We start from the raw sequence: 27,333 nt of genomic DNA on the forward strand, positions 1-27,333 counted from the left end.
AATCTTGAAAATTTCACATTTAATGGTGATTGGGGGAGAATGATTTGCCATAACTGTGCAGAGACATGGCAGAGACTTGATGGCCTGAAGTGGCTACTCTGGGAACACTTGCAGCGTAGCTTTATTCGCCCGCTAATTTTCCAAGTAACCTATTCTCCTTGCATTCAGCCATGATCACATTGAATAGCGATGCAGACTCAAAGGGCCAAATGGCCTCCTCCTGCACCTATTTTATGTGTTCCTGTGTTTACATTCCCATCAGTTTAATCCCATATTCCTCTTCTTGCCTACGGACGAGGGATAATTTACAGCGGCCAATAAGTGAGTTCAGTATTCCGAAAAAACGCAAGGAATTATGGGATTTGACAAACGTCATTCGTGATAAAGAAAAAGCGAACGATGCTGGCTGTATAAACTGTTTACATTTTAACCTTTATTTATAATTTATGTGTAAAAATATTTAATCTGAGGAACGGGAGATTAAATATTACAACAATGATATAAAGATTACATCCTGGGAGAACAGGATGTAACAGCGAGAGAGAGCAGATGCGAGTTGGAGACGGGGAGAGACTGGACCGGCGGAGAGGCATTCTCGGTAGTTAAGCTGCTGCATGTATACAGACCTTCGCTTCATCCATAGTCGGGATTGAACCTGGATCTCCGGTGCTGTTGAATTGCTATTGGACTGTCCCCGTCCCCTCCTGAGTGTCCCATCCCTGTCCGGGGGCGGCCAGAGATGTCCGGGATGACCCTGGACTGACAGGGATACCGAGTCGGGGTTGCCCCACGCTTACAGCCAGCGTGGAGAAGAAGCGCTAACTCCAGCACAACTCTGCCTGATCCGCCGGGTTAACCGTCAGCCCTGGACTGACTGGACACCAGCCGGGAGCAGTGGCGACCCCAGGCTTCAATCCAGCGCGGAGAAGAAGCGCTAACCCTAGCTCAACTCTGCTCCAACTCTTGCGGATCCCGTTCCTCAACGGGTCGGGGACCGTCAGCTGTTAGCGCTTCTCCGCGCTAGAAGGAGAAGTAAGAATCTCTTCTTACCAAGTAAGAGGCTTTTGTCTTTCCTAATTGCTGAAAAGGCTTGCATGTATTCTGTTTATAGACAAGAGTGGCTCACTGTTAGAGCTAAAGAGAAAGCCATTGAAAAATCTTATCTCGGGGAGCACTAAATTTATAATGGAATGACAACTCTTAAATACAATCTGTTATCATAGGACCGTGAGCTAAAAGGTTCCGGCTAAAGAGGGTCAGATAATGGTAAACATAATGTATTTGTGGCTGTCAGCCCAAAGATCTCGGGATTGGAATGTTTGTGGTGAAAATCTCTGATTTTAACCATTACGAATCATTTACCACATTAATTTAGGAGAGGCACACTTTATTCAAGATTGAAAGCTTTAATTAATTTCGCTGTGCTGTTGGTTATGAGGGTCAAGTATAAGTGAAGTAGCTGTATCACTGAAGTAGATTTGCTGAGATTCACTTGAGTACATTATCTCCCAGTTAAACACTGACTCTGCAAACTGCTGATGGCGGTAAATGACACTGCATTTGTTCGGTAGACAAAAATGCTGGAGAAACTCAGCGGGTGCAGCAGCATCTGTGGAGCGAAGGAAATAGGCAACGTTTCGGGATGAAACCCTTCTTCAGACTGAATTTGTTCCATTTGTTGCTCAGGATATTATCAGCTTAAATGCTAGGGAAAGACTATGCGAATAAGCTCTTCAAAAAGTTTGCCAGAAGTGTTATTAAAGCAGAGCACTATTTTTGCCACTGAGAATATTTATAAAATCAGTTTATCACTGGATCTTATAATGCTTAGAAATGGAATTAAACTTATTTGATTGTAGCGGTAATCGAACCCTGCGGCCAGGCGCTTCCGTCGTGGGACTATGAGGGGTTTGTGTTTGGGCGCTTTCTGGGCAATGCCCCTTCAGTCGTTCTCGACCACCGTTTTGTTTTGACCTTTGTATTGGCAGTGTTGTGTTATACTGTTGATTTCGTCATTTCGATAATAAAACTTATTTTGGAAATCGACTCGTCTCGACTCGCTAAATTATAATCATTTTTACTGTACAGACTAAATTTAAATGCATTAGATATCTAGAATCCTTTTGATTAAATGCACGTGGCAAACAGTTAAATCATTAGTGTAAAAAATGAAGATTGACACAAAGCTGGAGTAACTCAGCTGGTCAGGCACCATCTCTCCGAAGAAAAGGAATAGATGATGTTCTTCCCTCACCCCCTCCCTCCCCATCACCTCCATTACCTCGCCATCCCTCTTCCTACGCCTATCCTCCTCCATTCACCCTCATCCTCCTCCTCTTCACCCTCCCTAGCACTTCCTCCTCCTCTTCACCCTCCCTCGTTCCCCACTCCTCCTCCTCCCCCCCCACTGCTTCCCAAACATCTCTCTCCCTCTCCTTTGTTACTGGTCACGGGACTTTGCTATGTACACATTAGCTGCTGTACTTCCTAAATTACAGCAGGGATACACAAACATAGAAACATAGAAATTAGGTGCAGGAGTAGGCCATTCGGCCCTTCAAGCCTGCACCGCCATTTAATATGATCATGGCTGATCATCCAACTCGGTATCCTGTACCTGCCTTCTCTCCATACCCTCTGATCCCCTTGGCCACAAGGGCCACATCTAACTCCCTCTTAAATATAGCCAATGAACTGGCCTCAACTACCCTCTGTGGCAGAGAGTTCCAGAGATTCACCACTCTCTGTGTGAAAAAAGTTCTCCTCATCTCGGTACTGCACAAACAATAGTAGCTGTTCTTTGAAAAATAATGCAAGATCTGGTATCATTGTGGATTGTGGCGGTTTGTAGATAAATGCATCATCAAAGCCCTTTTCTTCAAAAGTGACGCCACGTGTTTGTGACAAATCCAAAGGTAACAATTAGTTAATGAAGGAACATCTCCGAACTAATATTGTTCAAGGTTTTATCGCAGTGCAGCGAGATCAAAAAAGGCCAAAATTTATCTGATTAATTATCAGTCAAAATGCACAATTTTGTTTGAATAAATGAAAGATAAGACCTGCAGATGAGCAAGTAATGATATAAGTAAATATTAGAATGATTTGTAAACATGGTTAATGGCTTGCCATATTTATCTTTTGTAAATGATTAGTTCAATGCACTTTTCTTTGAAGTGACTTAAATGCCAGTCGGCTAATGTATGTTAATGCCCTTCAAGTACTCGTGTTATTCTAAACCTTCAGTAATCGCCAGCATTTTTGCGTGTCACTTTATGAACGAAAGTGAATAGTTAACGTCAGTAACTAGATGTGGACATAATCAGAAAATTATAGAGATAGCTTTGGTGGAGAAACTAATCCTCTTTGCAGCTTAAAAGTACACGTGTGCAAATTCCTGTAAGATTCTCGTGAAAACTGTTCGTAACATACCCATTCTAGATAATCAGAAGAAAGAAATGGTTTCTCTAATGATACAATTGTCCATAATGATTTGGATTTCGTAGATCCCTCTTCTCTGTTCTGTTCTTGTATTCTTTTTGAAAGACATAACTTAAGAAACAAAACACTGCTGCTTTGGACTATTTGGAGTAGGATTTCACCCGCTCCTATCAGTGGTGGTCACATCTGCCCTTTGTCGTCCCTTCCAGAATTTTTTTCCATTGGAGTCGAATTTTGGAATTAAGGTGCAACTTGCATTTGCTACTATATCATACATTTAGCATGATGCAATAGTGGCTTTTTTATTAGCATTTCTGAGAGGGTTTTTTTTTAACCTGGAACCTGTTGATACATATTCAAAGCTATTGTCAAAGCTAAGACACAAAATGCTGGAGTAAATCAGCAGAACAAGCAGCATCTCGGAATAGATGGCGTTTCAGGTCAACGCAGCAACTCTGGATAGATGGAATAGGTGAACATTTTGAGTCTCAACCCGAAACGTTCCATCCTGAGATGCTGACTGTTCCGCTGAGTTACTCCAGCATTTTGTGTCTATCTTCGATGTAAACCAGCATCTGCAGTTCCTACCTACACATATTGTCAAAATTTCATAAATTAATAATTTATGTTGTGAAATATTATATAGGACTGCTTCAAAGATATTGTGAACAACTTTTAAATTGTTTTTGATCATTGCTCATGATCGTGTAAATGTGAAGCTTGAACTACTATAATATCTCTTCAGTTAATCAAATTGAAAGGCCAGTTATTGATCATTGAAAGAAGTTCCTTGTTTCAAAATGTCCGTTAAGGCACTGCTACTTTCAAGGAGCAAAACTTTGAGTGGGTGCTTTAGCTGGAACGGCTTTAGTGGAAAAAGATTTATACATTCTACCCTGTTTATCGCTCTCATTTTTGTATATATTTATCAAGTCATCCCCCAGCCTCCTCCATTCCAGGATAAACAAACCCATTCTATCCAATTTCTCTCATGTATAATCACATCGTTCCAATGCGAAACTTCTCTTCAATTAATTTGTTTTAAAATTTTAATGCATTTGAGTTTAGGTTAAAGATACAGCACAGAAACAGGCCCTTTGGCCCACCGAGTCCGCGCCGATCATTCATCCCCGTGCACTAGCATTATCCTACACTAGGTTCAATTTTACCATTTTTACTGAAGCCAAATTTCCTACAAACCCGTGTATCTTTGGAGTGAGGGAGGAAGCCGGAGCACACGGGGAAACTCCACACGGTCACGGGAAGAAGGTACAAACTCCGTGTAGACAGCACTCATAGTCAGAATCAAATCTAAGTCTCTGTTGTAAGGTGGCAACTCTACCACTGAGCTTTCTCTTGGATGCTTTCAAGAGAGAGCTAGATAGGGCTCTTAAAAATAGTGGAGTCAGGGGATATGGGGAGAAGGCAGGAACGGGGTACTGATTGGGGATGACCAGCCATGATCACATTGAATGGCGGTGCTGGCTTGAAGGGCCAAATGGCTTACTCCTGAACCTATTGTCTATTGAGCCTGAGGTGTTTGCCCAGAAGGTACTTTAAAGCTACTTCATTATAATAAAATTAGTATTAATTTGTAAAACATTAAAATGGCAAAATTATGATCCCTGCAAAATATTGCAAGTATTGTGTGTCAGGAAGCAATTTATTTAAAAAGTAGAGAAGGTTTCTTTCTGTACCTTGTACCTTTTGAAGAGTCCACCAGGGACTATACTGGAAGTTGGACAATTTTATGCTGGACAATTTACATTTATCAAGCCGATTAACCTACAAAGCTGCGTGTCTTTGGAATGTGGGAGGAAACCGAAGATCTCTGATAATACCCACGCTTGGTCACGGGGAGAACGTACAAAGTCCGTACAGACAGCGCCTGTAGTCGGGATCGAACCCGGGTCTCTGGCGCTGCATTTTGCTATAAGGCAGGAACTCTACTGCTGCGCCACCGTGACTGTACAGTATCGATGGCACTGTTACACTGTCAGCTTTGGACGAATCGGAACATTAACATTTCCTAACCATCATCTTCCAGTTGAATCGAGCCTGTCCTTTCAAAGATGAAAATCTTAATCAGCACAAAAGGGAGAAATTTGTCCCAGCCTACCGCTAAATATTAAACACCATCCTGCCTCTCTACTATTGAAAGAGGGGTGTTCATGCAGTTGTATTGATGATCTGTGAATCTACAGAACTCCTACTTATCACTATCAATTAAAAGCATGCCCTGAATCATTCTTGTACCTCACTGTCCAAGATAACTTTGTGTTGTACAGTTTGAAAAACTTTTTTTTGCCTCCCCTCAGTTCATATTTTGCCCTATGAGAAAACATGGTATATCGCCTGGTATATCGTCTGGTGTATCGCCTGGTATCCTGGCCAATGTTTTACCTTATCAAACAACAAATTAGTTATATTTGTGGTTTGTCAGACTTGGAAATTCACAAAGTTTCTTCAACAATTGCCTCCGTAACATGAGTGACGACACTGCAGAAGTATTATATTACTTGTGGGTAATGTGGTAGCCAATTTATTTTAACCATAGCATGTAACAATAAAATGTGGGCATGAATGTAACATTTTAATTGGTACTAAATGTTACCATTCTTTCAGTGTTCCATTTGAGTTGCGTAGCTCGTGGCACAGATGCCTCCAAACCAATTTCGTTAACCGTAGTTCTAATTTTCATAGTAGCTCCTTGTCTTGGACTAGTCTATGAATGCTGATTTTTTTTTGGATTGCCTTTGTTTATTTTTTGTGGTGAGATATGAAATTCCTTATTTGCTGTTTAAAGTTCACATTCTGTAATTATTAGAGTTTGCTGTAGAAATCTTGCATATACTTGTTGAGACCTGATACCCTAGGTCAAAAATTTGTGAGATAAATGTTGTCATAATATATTCCATTGATAATTTGAGGATTCATTTTTAAATTATGAAAGTGTGGTGCATCCATCCTTGCTGGAAGATAAGGAAAAAAAAGTTTAAAATGTTCTAATGATACAGGTGCACAACCTTTTATCCGAAAGCCTTGGGACCAGACACTTGTCGGATTTCGGACATTTTCGGATTTCAGAATGGAAGATTTTTAGCGTAGATTAGGTAGGTAGCGCGGGCGGCTTGAAAAGTCTGGAGCTGCTGCCTCCTCCCGGGTGACCGGGAGAATCATTGCATAAATGTTAGTCAGTTAGTTTGGAGGGATTTTATGTGGTGGTGGTGGAGTAGGGGTGAAGGGGGAAACTTTAATTCTTAGTCCCCTACCTGGTCGGCGACTCCCAACCTCGCGGAGCTGGGGGCTCCGTCCGGCCGCGGGCGGCGCCGGTTGTAGCTCCGACCCCGGCAACTCTACCCCTGGCTGCGAGGCGCTCCAAATCCAGCGCCGCCCGCGGTCGGACGTCCCAGCTCCGGGAATGTCGGGAGTCGGCGGCGTCGCAGCGCTGGGATACCAGCGGGGAGCGGGCAATGCCTTACCGGGTCGCCGTGCGGCAAGCTCCGGAACGCTGTGGCCGCCGACACACAACATCGCGGAGCGTCGCTGGATTTGGAGCCGCGGAGTTGGGGGCTCCGTCCGGCCGCGGGCGGCGCCGGTTGGAGCTCCAACCCCGGCAACTCTACCCCTGGCTGCGCGGCTCCAAATCCAGCGACGCTCCGCGATGTTGTGTGTCGGCGGCCACAGCGCTCCGGAGCTTGCCGCACGGCGACCCGGTAAGGCATTGCCCGCTCCCCGCTGGTTTCCCAGCGCTGCGACGCTGCCGACTCCCGACATTTGCGGAGCTGGGGCGTCCGGCCGCGGGCCGCGCTGGATTTGGAGCGCCTCACAGCCAGGGGTAGAGTTGCCGGGGTCGGAGCTACAACTGGCGCCGCCCGCAGCCCCAACGGCCACAGCGCTGCGGAGCTTACTGCACGGCGACCCGGTAAGGCATTGACCGCTCCCCGCCTCTCCGACCAGGTAGGGGACTAAGAATTAAAGTTTACCCCTTCACCCCCCTTCACATAAAAGCCCTCCAAACTAACTGACTAACATTTAAGCAATGATTTACAGATGTTTAAGCGTCTCCCGGTCTCCAGGGAGGAGGCAGCCGCTACAGTAGTACAGATCTGGGTTGACCGTGGGTCGTTTTGGGTCAAGTTTGGCGCCAAACGCGAGCTTTGGTGCGCAGACGACATCTGGAAAAAATGGCCGGTTTTCGGAGCTTTTCGGTTTCTGGAACACCGGATAAAAGGTTGTGCACCTGTACTTAACTATGGAGATGTGGTAAACAATGCGAATAATGCGAATAAACTTAAAACTGGGTAGAATAAGTAAAAACAATGGCAGATGTAGAGAAGTGTGAAATGTTGCATTTTGGTAGAGGATGGGAGAGGTATAATTATTCTAAAGTTTTCAGGGTCCAGAGGGCCTGGGGAATTCATTGTGCATGGCTCATTCACGGAGGAGGGAATGGGGAAGAAGTGTTTAGAGAAGGGGTGGGGAACCTGTGGCCTTAAGGCCGCATGCGGCCTTCTAGGCCATTAAGTACAGCCTTTTGAATGAATCCAAATTTTGTAGAACAAATCCTTTTATTTTTGTTAATATATTTTTGTTCGTTTTATTACTTTTATTTTAGTCTTAAAATGAACGTATTTAAAATACCGACGAGTAAAACAAGATTCAACAAAATAATCCTCCCTGACTGATGGCCACAATTAAAACATTAGTAAGTCATGAGGGCTATTTTAACAAAATAATGTACATTTTGAAGTATTTCTAATTGAAGTTTCTTGGATGCGACCTTATTAGATTACAGCTAACTTAATGCGGCATTCCAACATGGAAAGGTTCCCCTGGTTTAGAGGGTAGAAACAAGGAATTGCAGGAGCTGGTTTACAAAAATGACACTGTGCTGGAGTAAGTCGGCAGGCCAGGCGACATCTCTGGAGAAGGTGGATAGGTAATGTTTTGGGTGGGGTCCCTTCTTCAGACTGATACGGCACAGCCAAAACTTCGTAAAACTTGAGGTATGTAAAGGGCGTTCAGCAAAACTCATGGGATCAAGGGCTTCATTAATAGATGTATTGAGCACAAAGGCAGGGAAACTGTCTTCAAGTTTTACGAAGCTTTGGTTGTGCCATAACTAGAATATTGGTATCCAATGTTGGCCGTCACACATTAGGATGACAAGTGAGGATCCTTAAAGGTCAAGAGGAGATTTTCTCAAATGATTTTAGGGAAGAAGGGCTTTAACTATGATTAGTCTATTTGCCTTGGAGCCATGGAGATTAAGGTGAGATTCAAATGTAATAGGCAAGATTATGACCGGTGTAGGAAGATGGAGAAAGGGAAGTTGTTCTATTTAGCTGATAATATAAGGATGAGGGGGCACAGATTTAAGTCAGAAAATCATGCGAGATGGGGGTGGGGGTGTAGAATGTGGGGAAGAAACATTACGTAGTGAGAGGTGATGGCTTGGACTTGCTGCCCATGAAGTTGCTAGAAATGGAGAAGATCAATGATTTCGAAACCAAATTGGCAAGCGATTGAAAAATAATTCTGAATGTTTATTGTTTATGGGGATAGAACAAGGCATTGCTGTCCAGAGGGCAACATGGAAATTAAAACGGGGAGGGTTGAAGGGAGTTTAAAGGAGATTTTTGAGGCAAGTTTGTTTAAAAATGTAGAGTCGGAGGTGCCTGCAACACATTGCCAGGGGAACTGGTGGAAGCGGATACAAAAGCAACATTTAAAAGACATTTAGATAGGCACATAGTGGCTTGAAATGGAGGGATCTAGACCATTTGGCTTTGCTGGATTTAGTTCTAATTGGCATTGTGATCAACATCGACACTGTGGACTGAAGGGCCTGTTCCTATGTTGTACTCTTCTCTATTTTATGTTAAAGAGTACATACAATTAAATAGATCCACTTTTTATTTGGAATTGAGCTTATGAAAAATATTTCACACTCCAGTGCTCTTCCAAATTGCTCTCTTAAATCCAAGTTCTTGCAAAGTTTGAGTTTAGTTTATTGTCATGTGTAAGTCAGCGTAAAGGCAATACGTGATTACAATCGAGCCATCCACAGTGTACAGTTAGATGTTAAAGGGAATAACATGAATAGCATCTTGTGCGTGATAAAGTCCGATCAAAGGTAGTCTGAGGTTCTCCAATGAGATAGTAGCTCAGTTCTGCTCTGTAGTTGGTGGTACGATGGTTCAATTGCTTGATGACGGGTGGAAAGAAACTGTCCCTGAATTTGGTGAAACAATATGCAGAGCAAAACAATGAGCCAGGTAGGAGTTAAATCTATTCAGAAGTTAGCCAATGCAAGCCTTGGGCACTTTACTTCTAGGCCACCAGGAAAGTTAGTCTTCTCTGCCCATTGGAATATGGACAATGAAGGCTCAGTTTTAACCAGTTAGGCAAGAAAAATGAAAGGTCTGTATCTGAAGAAGGGTTGCGACCCCAAACGTCACCTATTCATGTCCTCCTGGGATGCTGCCTGACCCACAGAGTTACTCCAGCACATTGTGTCCTTTTTTTTTCAGGCAAGGCATATGATAGGATGACAGCAATGACCCCTGACTCGTTTGAACAGATCCTTTGGCTGCCACAAATTCAGAGCAAAATGAAAGAAACACTATTTTGCTCTTGCACTAGTTGACCCAATACCATTGTGCAGAGTGATGATTTTTATTTCGAATCATGCCATTTGAAATTAAATGCAATATACCAGAAGCATTTTTTTTTTGAGAACGCATGTGTTTGAAGTTTCTCAAACTTTAATAATGATTCCTGTATAAAATATAAATGAATGAAAAGATAGGAGTAGGCACATGCTCGACGGATTCTGAAAAACAAAAAAATATTTCTTACTGGTGCTAAATCATTAATGCTGAACCAATAAATAAGTCACAGCTACATTGTACTGTTGAGGAGAAATCTATTGCAATTAATGAAGTTATGTTGTGGGGTTTGAATACTTGCTTCAATAGTCTTGTCCTGTGCGTTGGGCAAAGTTGTTTTAATTTAACCAGTTTGATAAATGTAAGTTTTCTTTCTATTACAAGGTCACAATGGTAGTTAACCCATGAAAAACTAATAGACCATGTTTATTCTGGAAGAATATGTATTTTTAGGCCTGAAGGCATGTTTTGGACAAATCAGAAATCTCCCTTTTATTTACAGTGGTTTATGTTACATACTGAAGTATTAACTGGTCCTCAATTACCATACACTAGGTACGTTTCCTATATCCTTGCAAATTATTCTGTCACTTCTTGACCGCCCTTAATGATTTTTGGTAATGCTGTCTTGATTCAGTTTTATCCTCCACTAAAGAACACTGTTCAGTAGACAGGGAACCATTTATTTTGGGTGGTGGGGGTGGGGTGGGGGAGTGTTTGACCTGAAGGCCTTCAAAGGGGCAGAACAAAGGCTTGAGATAGGCAGGATTACACAAATAAATCATAAACATCAGGTGACCATGAAGAAGTAGAAGGATTTACAATAGGAGCAGCAATTAAATCTCTCCAACCTGGTTTACACTACCACTGCAAATTTCAGTTTGTTGATCCAGGATAAATGGTTTGAATTTAGAAGGGGGTTCCACTTCCAGCCCTGAGATTCGCAGCATCAGGGAGTTTACATATCAGGCATATATGCAAAACAATATGATTCAAACTGATTATTGAATACTGAGTATAGGCAGCAGCTAATGTGAATTAAATGTTAGTTTTAACCTCCTAGATTTATTTGACACATAACCGGTTATGTGTATCAATTTATTAAAGGTAGCCATGCAATATTAACTTTACTGCAAAATGTGGAAATGTTTCAGTATTTTTAAATAGACCAAGGATTTTGCTGTACTTGCACTCTGACAGTCAGCACCTAAATGTATATGCAATGGTTTCACAAATGCAACAATATCTGTAGTCTGGTTGTTGTGAGTCAGAAAACCTACCTTTTAGGAGGTTTCTGTAACATCATACAGCTTGATTTTGGCTTTGTTGTGTCACCACTCCCTTTACAGTCCCCCCCAGATCTCAGTCTCCCAATTGCTTCAAAAGCAGGCTTTAGTCAAGGCAGATTCTAAGCGTGTCAAAGGGCATGGCCCAGATGTCACCATCTAGCATGGTTGGATTCTTTCCTGCATAATTGCAGCAGCTTTATTGTATTCTGAGAATGAGCTTGGGGCACTTATTCACCCCAGCAGGCTAGCCACTAGACTGTTGCAGGACAATATATGGTGAGCTTGCGAGGAACTGGACAGCACAGAAGGCATTAACTTTTTGCTTTCAGTCAGAACTTTATCCTGGATCACAGAATTTCATGTGCCTAACTAGGATAAGCCCCATCTTGTATTAAGTAGTCAAAGTTAAAAGACACTGGCTGTAAATTTTGTGTAGGCACTGTTTTTTGTCTTGTCTAGCCAGGCCTTATCTGTTGCTTGGTCCCAGAGGAAGAACTTTCGATATTTGCAAATATTTTTAACAGTGAAGGGAATTGCCTTTCTTTTGAAGCGAAGCTATTTGCAGCTTGTCAATGAAAATAAATGGTTAGCAAACATTTGCTGGTAATGATGCATTTGGCAAGAGGCCCACAATGCTTTACTGACATGTTGGTGCAACTTTTAAATGACCAATTACACTTAGTTGTCCCCCAGATGTTCCCGAGCCAGTGGTAAAAGTGTAATGTTTGCTACACTGCTGGCATTTATATCGTCACTTGGACCTCCTATTCATGCCACTGTAGTTTGATGAGGATTGGAGTGTTGAGGTGAAAGGTTTGTCAATAGACGAGGGTGACTTTTAAAAATATATATCTAAATAAATGTTTTCACTTTGCATTAGATTTCTGATTCTTGGGCTTTGACAATGTAAGTTCAAGATACAGCGCGAAACAGGCCATGCGGCCCACCAAGTCCACGCTGCACACTTACACTATCCTACACACACACTGGGGACAATTTACATTTTTGCCAAGTCTATTAGCCTACAAACCTTGTACGTCTTTGGAGTGTGGGAGGAAACCGGAGATCCTGGAGAAATCTCATGCAGATCACCGGGATAATGTACAAACTCCGTACAGACGAGCACCTGTAGTCAGTATCGAACCCAGATCTCTGGCGTTGTAAGGCAGCAACTCTACCGCTGCACCACTGTGCCGCCCTTGGGGAGAACGTACAAACCCTGTACATAGTCAGGACATCCGTAGTCAGTTTTGAACCCGGGTCCCTGGTGCTGTAAGGCAGTAACTCTGCTGCTGCGCCAATGGTTATTTGACTTCAGCATTTGAGCAGGAAGAAGGGGCCTGACCCGAAACGTGATCTCCCCATGTTCTCCAGGGATGCTGAATTACTCTAACACTTAGTCCTTTTTTCCATAAACCAGTATCTACAGTTCATTGTTTCTACAAGAGAGGTTAAATTTCTGCCTGGCATTGTGTGGGCATATTGGGAGCATTACTGAAGACAAATAGGTTCAGTGTTTAGCTATGCATTGATCAGTGAAGCACCGGTCAATGGCAACCAACCATTCAGCATTCAGTAGCTGCTGAAAAAGTCACAAAAATTGGAACAAATGGTTCAAGCACAGACATTGGGTGGGGCCAGTAGTTGTGAAAACACATTTTCACACTCACACACGACAACGTTGGTTTCTGTTCCAGCTCCTGAAACCCCTGGTTCTTAAAGACATCAGTGGGTGCCAGCCTTTCTCCACCCTCCTGCCAAATTAGCTGCTCTCCATTTGGCAGCAGGGATAGTGAAGTGTGAGGTCAAAGAGGTCAGACCTGTTCTCTGTCCAACATTAACATATCTGAACTATCAAACACAAGTCAATGAGTGATTATCAGTAATGGAAGCTCTGCCCAGTGTTTATGGTTTTCCCTTCTGCTCCCACTGCGTCCTCACCCCACCCAAAAATAAACTGCCCTTCGCCAAACCAAGATGCGTCTTGCACAATTTCAGAATTCAAACCTTTGCTCTGGCTAACATCAGGGACTTGCTGTGGAAAAAAAACATGAGAGGCATGCGTTTTGCATTCCTTTCAGAACCTCTCAAAGCTTCTCACAGCTAGTGAAATATTTGTTTGATGTGTGGCCATGGTTGTAGTGGAGAAAACATTGCAGTCTGCTTGTGCGTGACTTGTGCTGGGAATAAAAACTAAAGCTGGTAAATTTGTATTGCTTGCGGTATCTCTAATGACATATTTCACACAACTAGTGTGTGGATGAATCAGAACCTGGATTTTTCTTTTAAAAAGAAAATGCTTGCACTTTCTCTGTCGCTCCCGATCTTTGAAATTATAATGTAGTGAGGCATAACCCTGTACAACAGTACTATTTTATGGCCAATAATATACTGTTTCATTTAATATGCTTTTTCAAGGAAATATCTGTAAGATAAATCTTCAAGGGCAGCACAGTGGCACAACAGTAGAGCTACTGATTTACAGTGCCAGTGACCTGAGTTTGGTGCTGTCTGTACAGAGTTTGTACATTCTCCCTTTGACCACATTTTCTCCGGATGCTCCAGTTTCCCCCCCCACACTCTAAAGATGTACAGGTTGGTGGGTTAATTGGCTTTAGTAAAATTGTCCATAGTGCATAGGGAAGTGCTTGTGTACGGGGTGATCCCTAGTCGGCATGGACTCAGTGGGCTGAAGGGTCTGTTTCAGCACTGTATGTCTAAAGTAAATAAGTTATTAGCCAGCACATCCAGTGAATCATTTCACCGAGTTTCTACATCTGTCGCATTTGTCCCATTAACACGGACTTCCTCTATAATGCTCACCTCCACTTCCACCCGGCACATCTGCCCCACCTTTCGCCAGATAGACACACAAAGGTGGAGTAACTAAGCGGGTCAAACAACTTCTCTGGCGAATAGGTGATATTTCGGGTTGAGGAAGAAGGGTCTCGACCCAAAACATCACCTATTCCTTTTCTCCAGAGATGCTGTCTGACCAGTTGAGTTACTCATGCTTTTTGTGTCCATCTTGACCTGAAACATCAACAATTCCTTCAACTTGGACACAAAGTGTTTGAGTACCTCAATGGGACACATAGTGCTGGAGCAAAAACACTATCTGCAGTTCCTTGTTTCTTCCTTCCCTCCCTTCAACTCCACAGAGGCTGCCTGACCCCTGCAGTAGTTTTTGTTCTAGATTCTAATGTATGTGGTCTCCCCTCCCTGCATTTCACACAGATTGCTTTCTTCATGATTCCCTGGTCCATTCTACCACCCTAAACCACCATTATCCTTCCCATGGAACCTTCCATGGAACTAGATATGATGCAACATACAATGCCCTAAATAAGTGATGGGTCTTTGTCCCAAACATTATGGAGGGCACTGTATGACCAATCGCCTCTTCCCTTCCATGTGAGGCAGCGATTCACTTTTACTTCCAGTCCAGTCACAGCATTTGTTGTTCACAATGGGGTCTCCTCTACACTGGAGAAACCAGACACAGATTGCATGATCACTTTACAAGGCCCCTGTACTCAGTCCACAGGGGTGATCAAACTTCCTGTTGCAAGTCACTTTAAATCTCAATCTTATGCCCATTCTGACCTATCTGTCTGCTGCCTCCTCCACAACCACAGTAAATTAGAACAACATCTTATCTTCTGTCTGGAGACTTAGCAGCCGTCTGGCAATGAACAATGAATTTATCAGCTACTCTTAAATCCTATCATTTTCCTTTCTCACCTCGTTTCTATAAAGTGCCTCCCTGATAGTCAGAATTATTTCTCCTTATCATCTGATCTATTATCCCATGTAATGTTTTGTCTGACATCTCACTCCTTCCCCAGCTCTGCTTTGAAAACAAACACCCCTTCACTCTCCCACCCCAGTTGGAAGGAAGTCTTTCCACAGATGCTGCTTGACTGGCTGAGTTCTTCCAGCATTTGGTTTCATTTCAGATTCCAACACCAGCAGTTTTGTTTGTTTTCCAACTCAGTGATTATGCCAATTGATTGTTCTGGCCTTTGGATTAAACCATAAATGTCACAGGTTTCAACCCCAGCAGTAAACTTTTCACACTTTGTTAAAGTAGGATTGTTACATTGGTTAACAAACCTAAATCTTATCCTCACACTCTCCCCTTCCTTTCCTTAAAAACCATGTTCTGATATCATCTCAACGTGGTAACAGTTACCCTCCATTATTTTCCACTGGCTGTTTTTCATGTGTTGGTGGGTTGTTGAACCATCTTATTCAGGACAAGGCAGCACCATTTTGAAAGTAATATAATATTTTATAAGAAAGCTCCGTCCATGAATGAGCAGCTGGCTACCTGGCTCACGCCAAGTGTTGTACTTTGTAAAATGGAATATGGAAATATAGTGCTTTAAAAAAAAAAAAAAAAAATTGTCAATGAAGAAGACTTGAGAGATGCAAGGATTGACTTGCACATCTACATTGGTTTACAAGTAGATGTAGCCAAAGAAAGGACCTGAGATTCTTGGGTTCGTATTTCAATAGAGCTGGGAGACGTTCTTGCACAGAATAAAGGATATTATTTCAAGCCCCAGTTGAGGATGGTGTACAGTTTGAGGATCCCAGCATGAAAAGAAGGATGGTGCTGGGGGAAAGATGCACTTTGGAAGCGGTTGAGTAAGAAGCTAATGAAAGATGATTTCCACTGGTCATAGTCAGTAAGAAGTAGGCATAATGTAAGACTGGCTCCAGAAGCCTAAAAATAATGATAGACTTAAAAAACATTGAATATATTACCACATGGCTATTGAAGGGATTTTAAATTGGCTTGTTTGAGCAGGAGCTGGATAAATTAAAGATGCAACTAAAGCCACAGGTGGAGCGGGAGCGGTGTTGAGTTGGCAGTAGATTGGGTCAAAACTGTTTCATCTTATATTTCTATCCTATTAATATTTCCACTCTAATTTGCATTAATTTAAGTTTTAGATGTTTGGGAAGAGTTCAACAGTGGATAGATAATGTGATCCAATGACTTGTGTGAATCTATTCAAGTTGTCGTTAAAAGCTAGTGGCCCCTGAGGCTTCTTGTACAAAATGTACAAGCAATTAAAATCTGCCCTGCTGCATTGATGCCTTAGATTGCATCTGGGCGATTCAAATCATGTATAAGATTGTGTCTCACGAACTGTGACATGCATTAAAATATTAAAGACTCTTTAAAAATCCTTTGAGACGATGCCTCATTAGTTTGAGAGATTCAGCATGCTCCAATGACGTCTCTGAGGAGTGTAGAAGCATGTGGGTTTATTCTGCATTTCTCAAACCTGCTACTTCAATGCCAAATAATTCTGCCGAATCTAATATATTCGCTTGGCATCCACATAACAAGTTGTTTTTTTAAACCAAGTAACTCAAGCATTTTAAAAATGAGTGTTGCCACTTAACCAAGTCTAAAATTAAGCTAAGTTGGACTATGTTTTTCATGATAAATAATTTGCAAGTCACTAAGTAGAACCAAGGGTCTTTGGGCTTATTGTTTTGCACTAGATTGTTTTTAAAAACATTTTAAATTTTTTTATAAACGATTTGAGTACAGCGTTTAAAACCCTATTTTGCTGCTGCATTGGGGAAAATGTCATTGTCCTGTTTTGGTACATAGAACAGTAAACATGCTTGACTCTTGAATGAACATACACAGATATTATGTGGTGGCTTTTGGATATAATGGTAAAAGTTTATTGTTTTTATTATATACATAAAATAATTCTTAGTGCAATCCATTGCCAATGCTTGAGCTGTACACACTTACTGAACATGTCGACATGTTGGTGACATGCGCCGAGTTGGGGAATGTAGTGTTTGCACTGATAGTGGCAAATTTCTGTAACTTCTGTTAGAAAAATCAAGAGATTAATTCTTGGTTATAGTACATCAATACCACAATGCCTTGCAGAGATCGGTTGTGGCCACTTGGCTCTGGAAACAACTTGCCACCTTGCGATGATTAAGGTCTGAAGGAATTATAATATCCGTGCCAATAGAATAAGGCAGTTCTTCAATCATAACAAACCAATATATAACTACAAAATAATTAAAAATTGAAGTGTCTAGAAATGTTTTACCACGGGATGGTGAATCTCTGAACTTCTTTACCATGGCCGGTAGTGGAAGCTGCATCATTAGGTGTATTTGAAGTGGAGATGGATAAATATTTGATAGATCGAGGAATGGAGGGGTGTGGAGAACTACCACATGAGGAAAGTAGTTTAGTTCGGAGATACAGCGTGAACACAGGATCTTCGGCCCACCGTGTCCGTGCCGACCTCACATTAACACTATCCGACACCCACTAGGGACAATTTTTACATTTACCAAGCCAATTAACCTACAAACCTGTACGTCTTTGGAGTGTGGGAGGAAACCGAAGATCTCGGAGAAAACCCACGGGGGGAATGTACAAACTCCGTACAGACAGTACCTGTGGTCGGGATCGAACCTGGGTCTCTGGTGCTGCATTCGCTGTAAGGCAGCAACTCTACCGCTGCGCTACTGTGACCGCCCTAATTGAGGACGGCATAGATCAGCCATGATCATATTAAATGGCGGCATAGGTTTGAAGGGCCTGATGGCTTGCTCCAGTCTTGTGTCCTTGTGTTCACTGCCCAATGGATTTATGGTCAAAGATATTTTTCCGCATAAAATGTTCTACATAGGCCAAGTGTACAGCAAAGTCCAACTACAGAACTATGATTCAAGATTCAAGATAGATTCAATTTAATTGTCATTTGGACCCCTTGAGGTCCAAACGAAATGCCGTTTCTGCAGCCATACATTACAAACAAATAGACCCAAGACACAACATAATTTACATAAACATCCATCACATCGCTGTGATGGAAGGCCAAAAAAAACCTATCTCTCCACTGCACTCTTCCCCCCCCCGATGTCAGTCAAAGTCAAAGCCCCCGGCTGGCGATGGCGATTGTCCCGCGGCCATTAAAGCCACGCCGGGTGGTGTGAGGTCGCACACCGGGTCTTGGTGTTAGAGCCCCCGGCGTGCGCTCGCAGAGTCCCGCGGCCATTCCAAGCCACGCGGGGCGGTGATGTCAGGCCCCGCTCCAGGAGCTCTTCAACCCCGCAACTCGGGCGGGAGAAGTCGCCGTTGCAGGAGCCCTGAAAAGCGGTCTCCCTCCAGGGACCCGCGGGCTCCCGGTGCCGCCATCCGCCAGACCCACAGTTGCAGCCTCCGAATCTCCGGAGGTCGGGCCGCAGCAGCAGCAGCGCTCCACCGCCGCTCTGGACTCGGCCAGCTCCGCGACGGTGAGGTGAGTCGGCACCAGAGTCCCCAGTCTTCTCCTGTTGGAGGCCGCTCCTCGTTGCAGCCTGAAACGACAACGGAGACCCGACAGAAAATTCGGGTCTCCCGTGCAGGGAGAGATTTAAAAGTTACCCCCTCCCTCCCACCCAACCCCCACCCCCTCACACACACACCCCAACAAAAAATAACAAAAACGACATAGAAACATAGACAAAAAATAATAAAAACGCGGACGGGCTGCAGAGGCCGCTGCTGACGAGAGTCGCGCCACCCACCGGGGTTACCAGAAACCATTAAAACTGCATTCCTATGAGGCTCTGTCACTATTCCATCCACATTTGCCCATTTATCATTATTATTATTATTATCATCCTTTATTGTCATCTTGTAAAGCAACAGTTGTACAGTGCAAAATGTCCCTTCCCACTGTGCAGTTTGAAATAACTCTACTTTATAACCTTTGAGTCCTGCATCTCATTTTGGCTGCACTCTTTGACAATATCTGCCACTTATATGGGAACTGTACAAATTCAAACCTCTAACCAGGTAACTTCACCAATAAAGCTTTAGTGCCACTTCAAGTTTCTTTTGTTTCAATGTTTGTGCTCATTGAGCTGAAACAACATCGTCGAAGATGATCTGTTATTCTCTGTAAAGTGAAGACCAAACTGCACATTTCCAACTTTACTTGTTTTACCCTAACATGCCCTTCATACTGAAACACAATACAAATTCCACTAGCTACTTGGTACTTCTCCTTAAAATAAACCTATGTTGGACCACTTCAATCCATTGCAAGTAATGTTCATTCCTTTGAAAGTGTCGGCTGCAGTATTAAAATAAAAAATAAAAATAAGGGGACAGAAGAACAACTCTAGCAAGAGTTAACAAAAGTTATTTCAATCTTGGTGGAGACACCAATAGTGCAGCAATAATTCTCTGTTATTTTAAGGTAAATATTTCCATTGTTAGATGGTGCATAATAAATTATGGTCTGCAGTGGATCTCCTGATAAGTGGTGGCTCTCAGCTTTTATGGGGATTATTTAAACGCACTAGAAGTGTTCTGCGTCGTTGGAGCCTGCTGTAGGTTATCTGGTTACCAGAAACCATTAAAACTGCAAAAGATGTGCTTTTGTTTTAGATGATCCATTAACAGCAGCAGCAAAAATAATGCTGTGAAATAGGAGCTCCACCATCCAGGGAGGAAGTGACTGGCTTTACCAGATTTTGTTTTTATTTTTGTAGGTCTTTTCACTAATGCATTTTTGTTTTAATTGTTTGGAACATCTTAAAGTAGAGGATTTTCATTGAACACTGGAATTAAAATTACAGTGAAGAAGCTTCTGCTGTTCTATTTTAACTGAATATTATTCTTGCACATAATGATATGTTTATAGGCAGTTTTGTTTTAAATCTCCTTCTGTAAATGTACTGTTGTTTTCTTCAGTGACGTGTATAACCAATCCACTTCATGTGCCAATAACAATCCTTAAATAATCCGATGATTTGCCCTAAAAGCTAAGTACAAGTACTTTGCATTATGGAATCTATAATTTGTCAATGTAATTATTTAATCTTTTCACTAAAAGGAATTTGCACAGGCCTTCAGCTTTTCCTAACATTTGCCCTCTCTAAGACCTTTGGAGTCCATATGTCAAAAAAAAACAAAGTTTTGTCTGCTTGAAGGCCATGAAAGAATGAGCTGCCCAATGATGCATTCCCCAATTTTTCTTTCCTTGCACAATGGGAATGAATCTGCTGTTCTTGCCTTGTGGAAACGTGTATTGATCATTAGTTATCTTATTCATTTTGTAAAATTGTAACTGTAAACCTTTGGAATGGGCAAATTATAATGACAAATAGTTTCAGAAGTTACTCATTTAACACAACGATCCTGCCTTTCCTAATTGTTCTACATCTGATTACTAATAGATATATCATATAAATCTGTTCAAGATTACTCCAGGGTATGGAGCTGAGCCATATTGTTGACTTATCTTGAATGATAGTGGAGTGGTGGTGTGGAGGGAGGGCTAGGCTACAATTATCTTGAGTGCCTCTGGCCAGGGAGTGGAAAAAAAACCCATCTAGTTTTGTGCTCTAGATTGCTATCTAGTGACCTCTGCTGGAAAGTGTTCATTCACTGGTATTCTTATGAACATGTACCCTTTACATCTCTCTTTACTCTGAGCTGCTAGAACAGTGTTAGAACTGCAAGACCATTGCATTTTGAAAGAGAAAGGGTAAAGTTATGCTTTGGTTGAAGAATGGTGTGCAGAAGATATTTTTATCTTATTACTTATCACATAATCCATTTCTGGCTTAATTTTTTTTACAACAGCTGTACCTAAAAAAACATGAACATAACCATACAATACTTGCTAAATCGATTCATTCGAATACTTGAAATATATTTGAGAAAATCAGGGCTTGGTTTTTACTGACCTCATTTGGTTAATAAGGTTAACTCTTTTGTGTTTGTGGTCACTTAATGAGACTATTCATTTTGAATTTTCTGTAAGGTATTTTGAACTGGACATTATGGTAACTTTAATTTGTACAGATTTCATTGCATGGAGCAAGAAGGCAATCAAAATGCCCCAAAATGTTGCGTTGCAGTTTTAGATAAGAAAATCTTAACCTTTATAGTACTGTAGAGTGATGAATTGGTTGCATTTACAAAGAGAGGCCCCCTGTGTTAAGATGCATTGTGTAAACCATTGCTGTAAGCAATATCTCTCACTGAGGAAGGGCAATTCTATGTTGACATTAGACCTTTGCTTGTCTCCATTTAATGGAACGATGACCGATTCAGGATAACCACTCAGCAGGCCAGCAGACATTTTAAGCTAGTTGACAGTATGATAAATGGTTAGTGTGGTCTTCCTCTGGCATTCAACAGGTCAGCAGGGGTCCCATGTAGATAAGTCGTTTTGTAAAAGGATCCTTAAACCAGTTACCACGGGCTTTTATTTTGTGCTTTATTTTGTATTTTCTCCAGAAGAATGCTTACTGAAAATCATAGATAAGTGTACACAACCTTAAAAAAAATGTTTCTTCTTAGTTTGATGTTGATTGCTGCAAATAGTAATTGTTTTTTTAATTTTTAAATGAGTTGGCTTTCTTCAGAATCTAAGAAACCCTCAACAGTGTATTATGGAAAAGTGTATTATGGAAAAGGATTATTTACAGAAATATCTGACAGAATATTTCTGGGACAAACAGATTCCATCGAGACCAAAAATTCTGCCTTTTTTTGCTGCAATAAGTGGGTCTGTCTCATATCAGCAATGATAATGGGAGAGACACCAGTGCTGATGTGATCACACATTGTCACGTTAACTAGCAGGCATCAATGGAGCTGCTAATAACTGATACCAATTTGTACCTTCAAATGCAGTCTTTGAATTTGCATCCACTTTTTTTCAATTGAATCATTTGACTGGGTTTACAAATTGGATGCATAGTGAAGTTAGCATTTATGTGGGAGGAGGGAAGGAAAATGGTGGGCGTTGTCTTGTAGCGGGTGCACCACTGATGATGGGACGTGTTGACGCTGACAGTGAAGATGTAGAGAGTGGGTGATTGAGAATGTTACGGGTAGGAAGAGGAAGATGAGCAACTCGCCTCCTCCATCAATGTCCGAGGTAGGGCTGGGCCTTTTAGCTAACCATCTCCCCCTGGCAGTGGGAATGAGAGAAGCCATCAAGAACCCCATGGCCAGCCCCAATTCCTTAAAAGGAGTGACCCATGATGTCATCGAGTGTTTATGGGGGTGGGGGAAGGTTGCATAGATAACCAAATGTTAAACAAATGGGGCTTTCATTCATAAAGATTACGAACCCATTGGTTTTAGTATTGTTTGAACTGTTTGAATTGTTTTTTTACACACTTGCATCAGCTTGAAATATTTTAAGAATCATGATATTCCTGACAAAATACAGCAAAAATACTGGTAAACATAAAGCCCATAGCCCACAGTAACCAAGTCCAAAACAATGAGGGATATTGTACACTGAATTGGGATTTGGTATCAGTAATGGGAATTTTTCAATACTAGGACAGGAAAAACATAAAGCAGTAGTTGTTTGCTCTGGGAGGATGCTATTGAATTTTAATATTTTGGGTAGGCAATGCTGGAGAAACTCAGCGGGCGAGGTAGCATCTATGGAGCGAAGGAAATAGGCAACGTTTCCGGTCGAAACCCTTCTTCAGACTGTGATTGATTTAATATTTTGGGATTTAGTTTGCAACTTACTGATCGCCCATCCATCCACCAGTCGTGTCTGCATGAATTTTTATAAATGTTATTAATTCCATTTTATTTAGATTCCCACTTTTTCAATTCCAAGCATCCACTTTATTGTTTTACATTTGCCTGGTTTAGGATCCATTTGAGTAATTGTTATATGATTTGTGTGGATATACACTGACTGGATGTACAGGGACTATCAAGTGGAGTGTGGGGGAAGAATGCGATCACAGTAAAACTATCAACTAATACTGGATATTATTTTTTTTTTAGACCCTCGAAGGAAATATCACATACGTTTATTGGCATATAATTCTATGGGTGAAGGCTACCAGGCAGACCAGACAGTGAGCACCCCAGGATGTGTGTGTAAGTGCTCAATACGTAGACAATGTCTCATAATGTTCATTTCATATTGAAAAGTTGTGTATATTTTAAATAAAATTCCTAGAATGTTGTCCACTGCTAAATCTTCAACACCAATAATTAACCATTGAAGTGATGCTGTTGGTGTGACTGTTTTAAAATAAAACATCCTGTCAGCCACAGCCAAAGCAGTCAACAGTTTCACTGGTTCCCGTAAATCATTTCCGATTTATAGGGAATTGGATTTTATTTTCTCTGTGGTTTTATAAACTATTTTCTCACTCTGTCAAGGCCTTGCACAACAGATAAAGGCAAACTATTGGCAGTAAAACTGCAATAATCCAGTATCCGATTGCTTGTAAATCTTGGTTGCTGGGCATCCGGCTCACTCAATGGAGGCGTGGGCTCAGAGGGCAGCCGGGAAGAGGATCAGGAGTTTGGGGCCAAGTGTATGGGGGGGAGTTGGGGGGTCAGCAACATGGGTAGGTTTGCAGCTGGACCTGGGGCGTGCAGTGTTTGTACATTTCCTGTTCCCTTTCAACTCAGCGATTTCACTGAAAAACGTTTTCACTGATTTCACTGTAACATTAAATGACATGGGTACCTTCTGATGTTTAAGAGTAACACCTAATCGCCGGGAAAATCTTCTCGTCCAGCAGTAAAAAATCCCAAGCAAACTGAATTTTCTGAACCAGTTTGTGTGTGTGTGAAGGAAAATGGGAGTGAACTACAGCTACAGTCTAAAAAGTGGAACGTATCACAAAATTCCAAATTCTCAGCAATCTATAGATCTATGCTCTGAGTCTATGCGGTGAATTTTGGATAGCAATTCTAGTGGAGCCTGGTCTTTGCCCTTTGTGTGCCTCTCAATCAATACTTCTAGTGCTCAGCTGGTTGGTGAAACTCAGAATTTTCCCAAATGTATTTTTTTTTTAAAATAATAATTTTTTAAACCCCTCGCACATTATTTAACCACGTCGATTCCAGTGTAGAACTTAATCATATATTCTTGGAATTCAACATCCTTGTTTTGCTAACCCAATAAAGGAATAATTCAACAAAAAGACAACCGCTGAATTCCTCCTGCAGTTTGTTTATTTTTGCTCAAGATTCCAGCATCTGCAGTCCATTGCATTTCCAAAGGAATCATTAATATGTTGACAAAAATGTACATGTTGTTCCATATTCGGATGCTTTGAAGATCAGTCTTGTTCAATTTATTTTGGCTATATCTGGGGCTTTCAATAGCAACTTTTCCCCTGAGTACAGAATTTGCATGCAGCTGTTAACCATCAATACTTATCCCTTTTCCAGGTTGATAAAAAACTGTAGCGCATATAGATTTTATGGTATTGGCCTTCAAATAAAAATTCAAAGTGCATTTCTAATTTCACAACATATTGCCATTATTTAAACATTTTGAAAACCTACTAGAGATGAATAATGTGTATGTTCTTATTTGACAGCTGTTCGAGATCGCATGGTGCCTCCACCACCCCCTCCTCATCACTTGTACGCGAAAGCCAATAGTTCATCTTCTATTTCCTTACAATGGGGGAAGCCGGCTTTCACTGCAGCACCAGTGATCAACTATACTGTCCGCTGTAACCCTGTGGGGCTGCAGAATGCTTCACTTGTCATGTACCTTCAAACGTAAGTTGATTCCCTCTCTGTAAATCTACAGCTCTAGGTGTTAATGATGGTGTTTATTACAGTGGCAGGAAAAGTCACTTTTTTTTAAATTGTCAATTTATTTTGCAGTATCGTGGAAATTAAGTTGAGAGCCAGACTTTGAATAATTCCTGACATAGCTATTACTGTAAATACCTTCAAAGCTAACCTGTGCCCCTGTACGTGTGAAGCTATTTGACAAAGCCATTCAATATTTACAATGGTTTATCATAGTGCAGTCGGGCTCTGATTCGCTTTCAATGAACTCTCGGCTTTACAAATGTGTCTGTCTGTTACACCTTGTGGGTGTCCACAACTGCCCCTCGTGATCAGGGCCAATCCACTATTGAGAACTTCTCCCATCTTATCTCAAGGTAAATAAGGATGTCAGATAGCAAAAATGCTGGTCACCTTCCTGGTATCATCTGTTGTCGGACAATGTGAAAGAAACCTCTGACTCATTGGAGAGAGCTGGGATCAGATACTTGTTTACTCTAGAGTTGCAGAGGGGGAAGGGCAGCCGCAGACAGGCTGAAGCTTTTAACTAAACAGAGCTTTTATAGACAAACACCATAAACTTTTACTTATGATTTTCATTGTGATGTGGCACTAAACCATTCTTTGTTTAACAATTCTGAACTATTTTTATTACAAGTTAACAAGTCACATTGCAAGCAATGAGCTGTGTTGTAACTCAGCCTCCTTTTCTTTCACCCTGTTCTAGTGAAGTGACACGGTCAGTAGTGTTGCAGGATTGCCCAATGCAAAATGTTAATGGTTCAGATCTTAGATTACTTATTTAATTTTTCTCGTAATTGTTACCCCATCCTTGATGCACTGATCCAAAATCAACAATTAATTTTTTATTTATTTTTATTTTTTTAAATCTCTACTGAGCATTCTTTCCACGTGCTTTTCAAGCATGCAGTTCACACGGGGGGGGGGGGGGGGGAACCTAATTCTTTCTTTTCATGGAAGTGAACTGTCGGAAACACAGGCCACAATAAATGTCATCCTGCGTTGCTTATCATCAGAATAATGAGGGAATTACTGCAAATACTTGGAAATAAACGACAATTAATCATTTTGAAAATGTATGTACCAACAAAAGAAAAGTTTTTTAGATTAGATTAGATTGCTTTATTTGTCATTCAGACCTTTCGGTCTGAACAAAATAGTCCCAATATAATCATGAATGGGTTATTTTTGCTTTTACAAGAGGTGTCATTCTTGAGCAAATTTCTTCCAGTTGAACAGTCTGGGTCTCGACCCAAAACATCATTTATTCCTTTTCTCCAGAAATGCTGCCTGACCCGCTGAGTTACTCCAGCTTTTTGTGTCTATCTTCGGTTTAAACTGGCATCTGCAGTTCCTTCCTATACACTTTGTCATCGGTTATCTTAATCCTTAGTTATCGATATAGATATAGATATGCCATTTATTGTCACTATACATGTACAGTGAAACTGAAAGCTGCTCGTACTCAGTGCATACATACAATTTTACACAAAAAACAAGAAACAGAAAAACAAAACAGAAGGGAGATGGGGGGGGGGGAATAGGTGCACAAATTCTACGGCGCTACATACATATATACATATATACAGATGGAAGTCCGTGTTGGGCGGTGTAGTCAGTGCATGTGTGGATTTGAATTTATGGTAGATATAATTCTCGCTTAATTCTATCAGCTTGCTATATTTGGTTTTACCTGGGCAAAGAAGCTGCATGGCTCAAGTATACAATACAACTATAATAATTATAGTAAATATAGTCTGAAGAAGGGTTTCGGTCCGAAACGTTATCTGTTTCCTTCGCTCCATAGATGCTGCCGCATGCGTTGAGTTTCTTCAGCACTTTTGTCTACCTACTCAATTTGCTCAAGAATGACACCTCTTGTAATTCACCACTTTTGTCTACCTACAACTATAATAAACTGTTTCATATTTATTTTATTATAATGTTGTACTTAACATGCAAATAGGACACCACAAACCAATGCATTTTATTCAATCCTGTTTTCAATGTACAGTGCACAATGCTCAGCTATCAAATCAGCCCTGAATACATTTCTCTTCTGATAATCCTTGTTTTTTTAATTTTCCAGTTCTGAGACGCACATGCTCGTGATTGGTCTGCAACCCTTCACTAAGTACGAGTTTGCAGTGCGGCTTCATGCAGACCAGCTCTCCAGCCCCTGGAGCCCAGTGGTTTATCAGCTGACCTTGCCCGAAGGTAAGGACAAAATCACTCTATTCACAGCTCGGAACCCAAATAACCCCATCACTTCTACTAAGAAACAAATGTTTACCAGAATTTAAACCTCTCATTTTCATGGTGTCAA

At 41.5% G+C, this 27,333-nt stretch overlaps 1 protein-coding gene across 4 annotated transcripts in view; it reads left to right on the plus strand.

The window, feature by feature from the left end:
* LOC129712651 (protogenin-like) overlaps nucleotides 1-27,333 on the plus strand; it is a 108,645-nt gene that overhangs the window by 71,973 nt on the left and 9,339 nt on the right. For all 4 annotated transcript variants that reach the window (XR_008726103.1, XM_055661253.1, XM_055661254.1 and 1 more), the window contains exons 12-14: nucleotides 23,226-23,321; nucleotides 24,785-24,971; nucleotides 27,097-27,224. Coding sequence is in view for 3 of the 4 variants with exons in the window: in XM_055661253.1 (XP_055517228.1) it covers nucleotides 23,226-23,321; nucleotides 24,785-24,971; nucleotides 27,097-27,224 (411 nt within the window). In the remaining variant the exon portion in view is untranslated. The remainder of the gene's footprint in view (nucleotides 1-23,225; nucleotides 23,322-24,784; nucleotides 24,972-27,096; nucleotides 27,225-27,333) is intronic.

This window comes from Leucoraja erinacea, chromosome 33 (genome assembly GCF_028641065.1).
Source record: "Leucoraja erinacea ecotype New England chromosome 33, Leri_hhj_1, whole genome shotgun sequence".
NCBI classification, from domain to species: Eukaryota; Metazoa; Chordata; class Chondrichthyes; order Rajiformes; family Rajidae; genus Leucoraja; species Leucoraja erinaceus.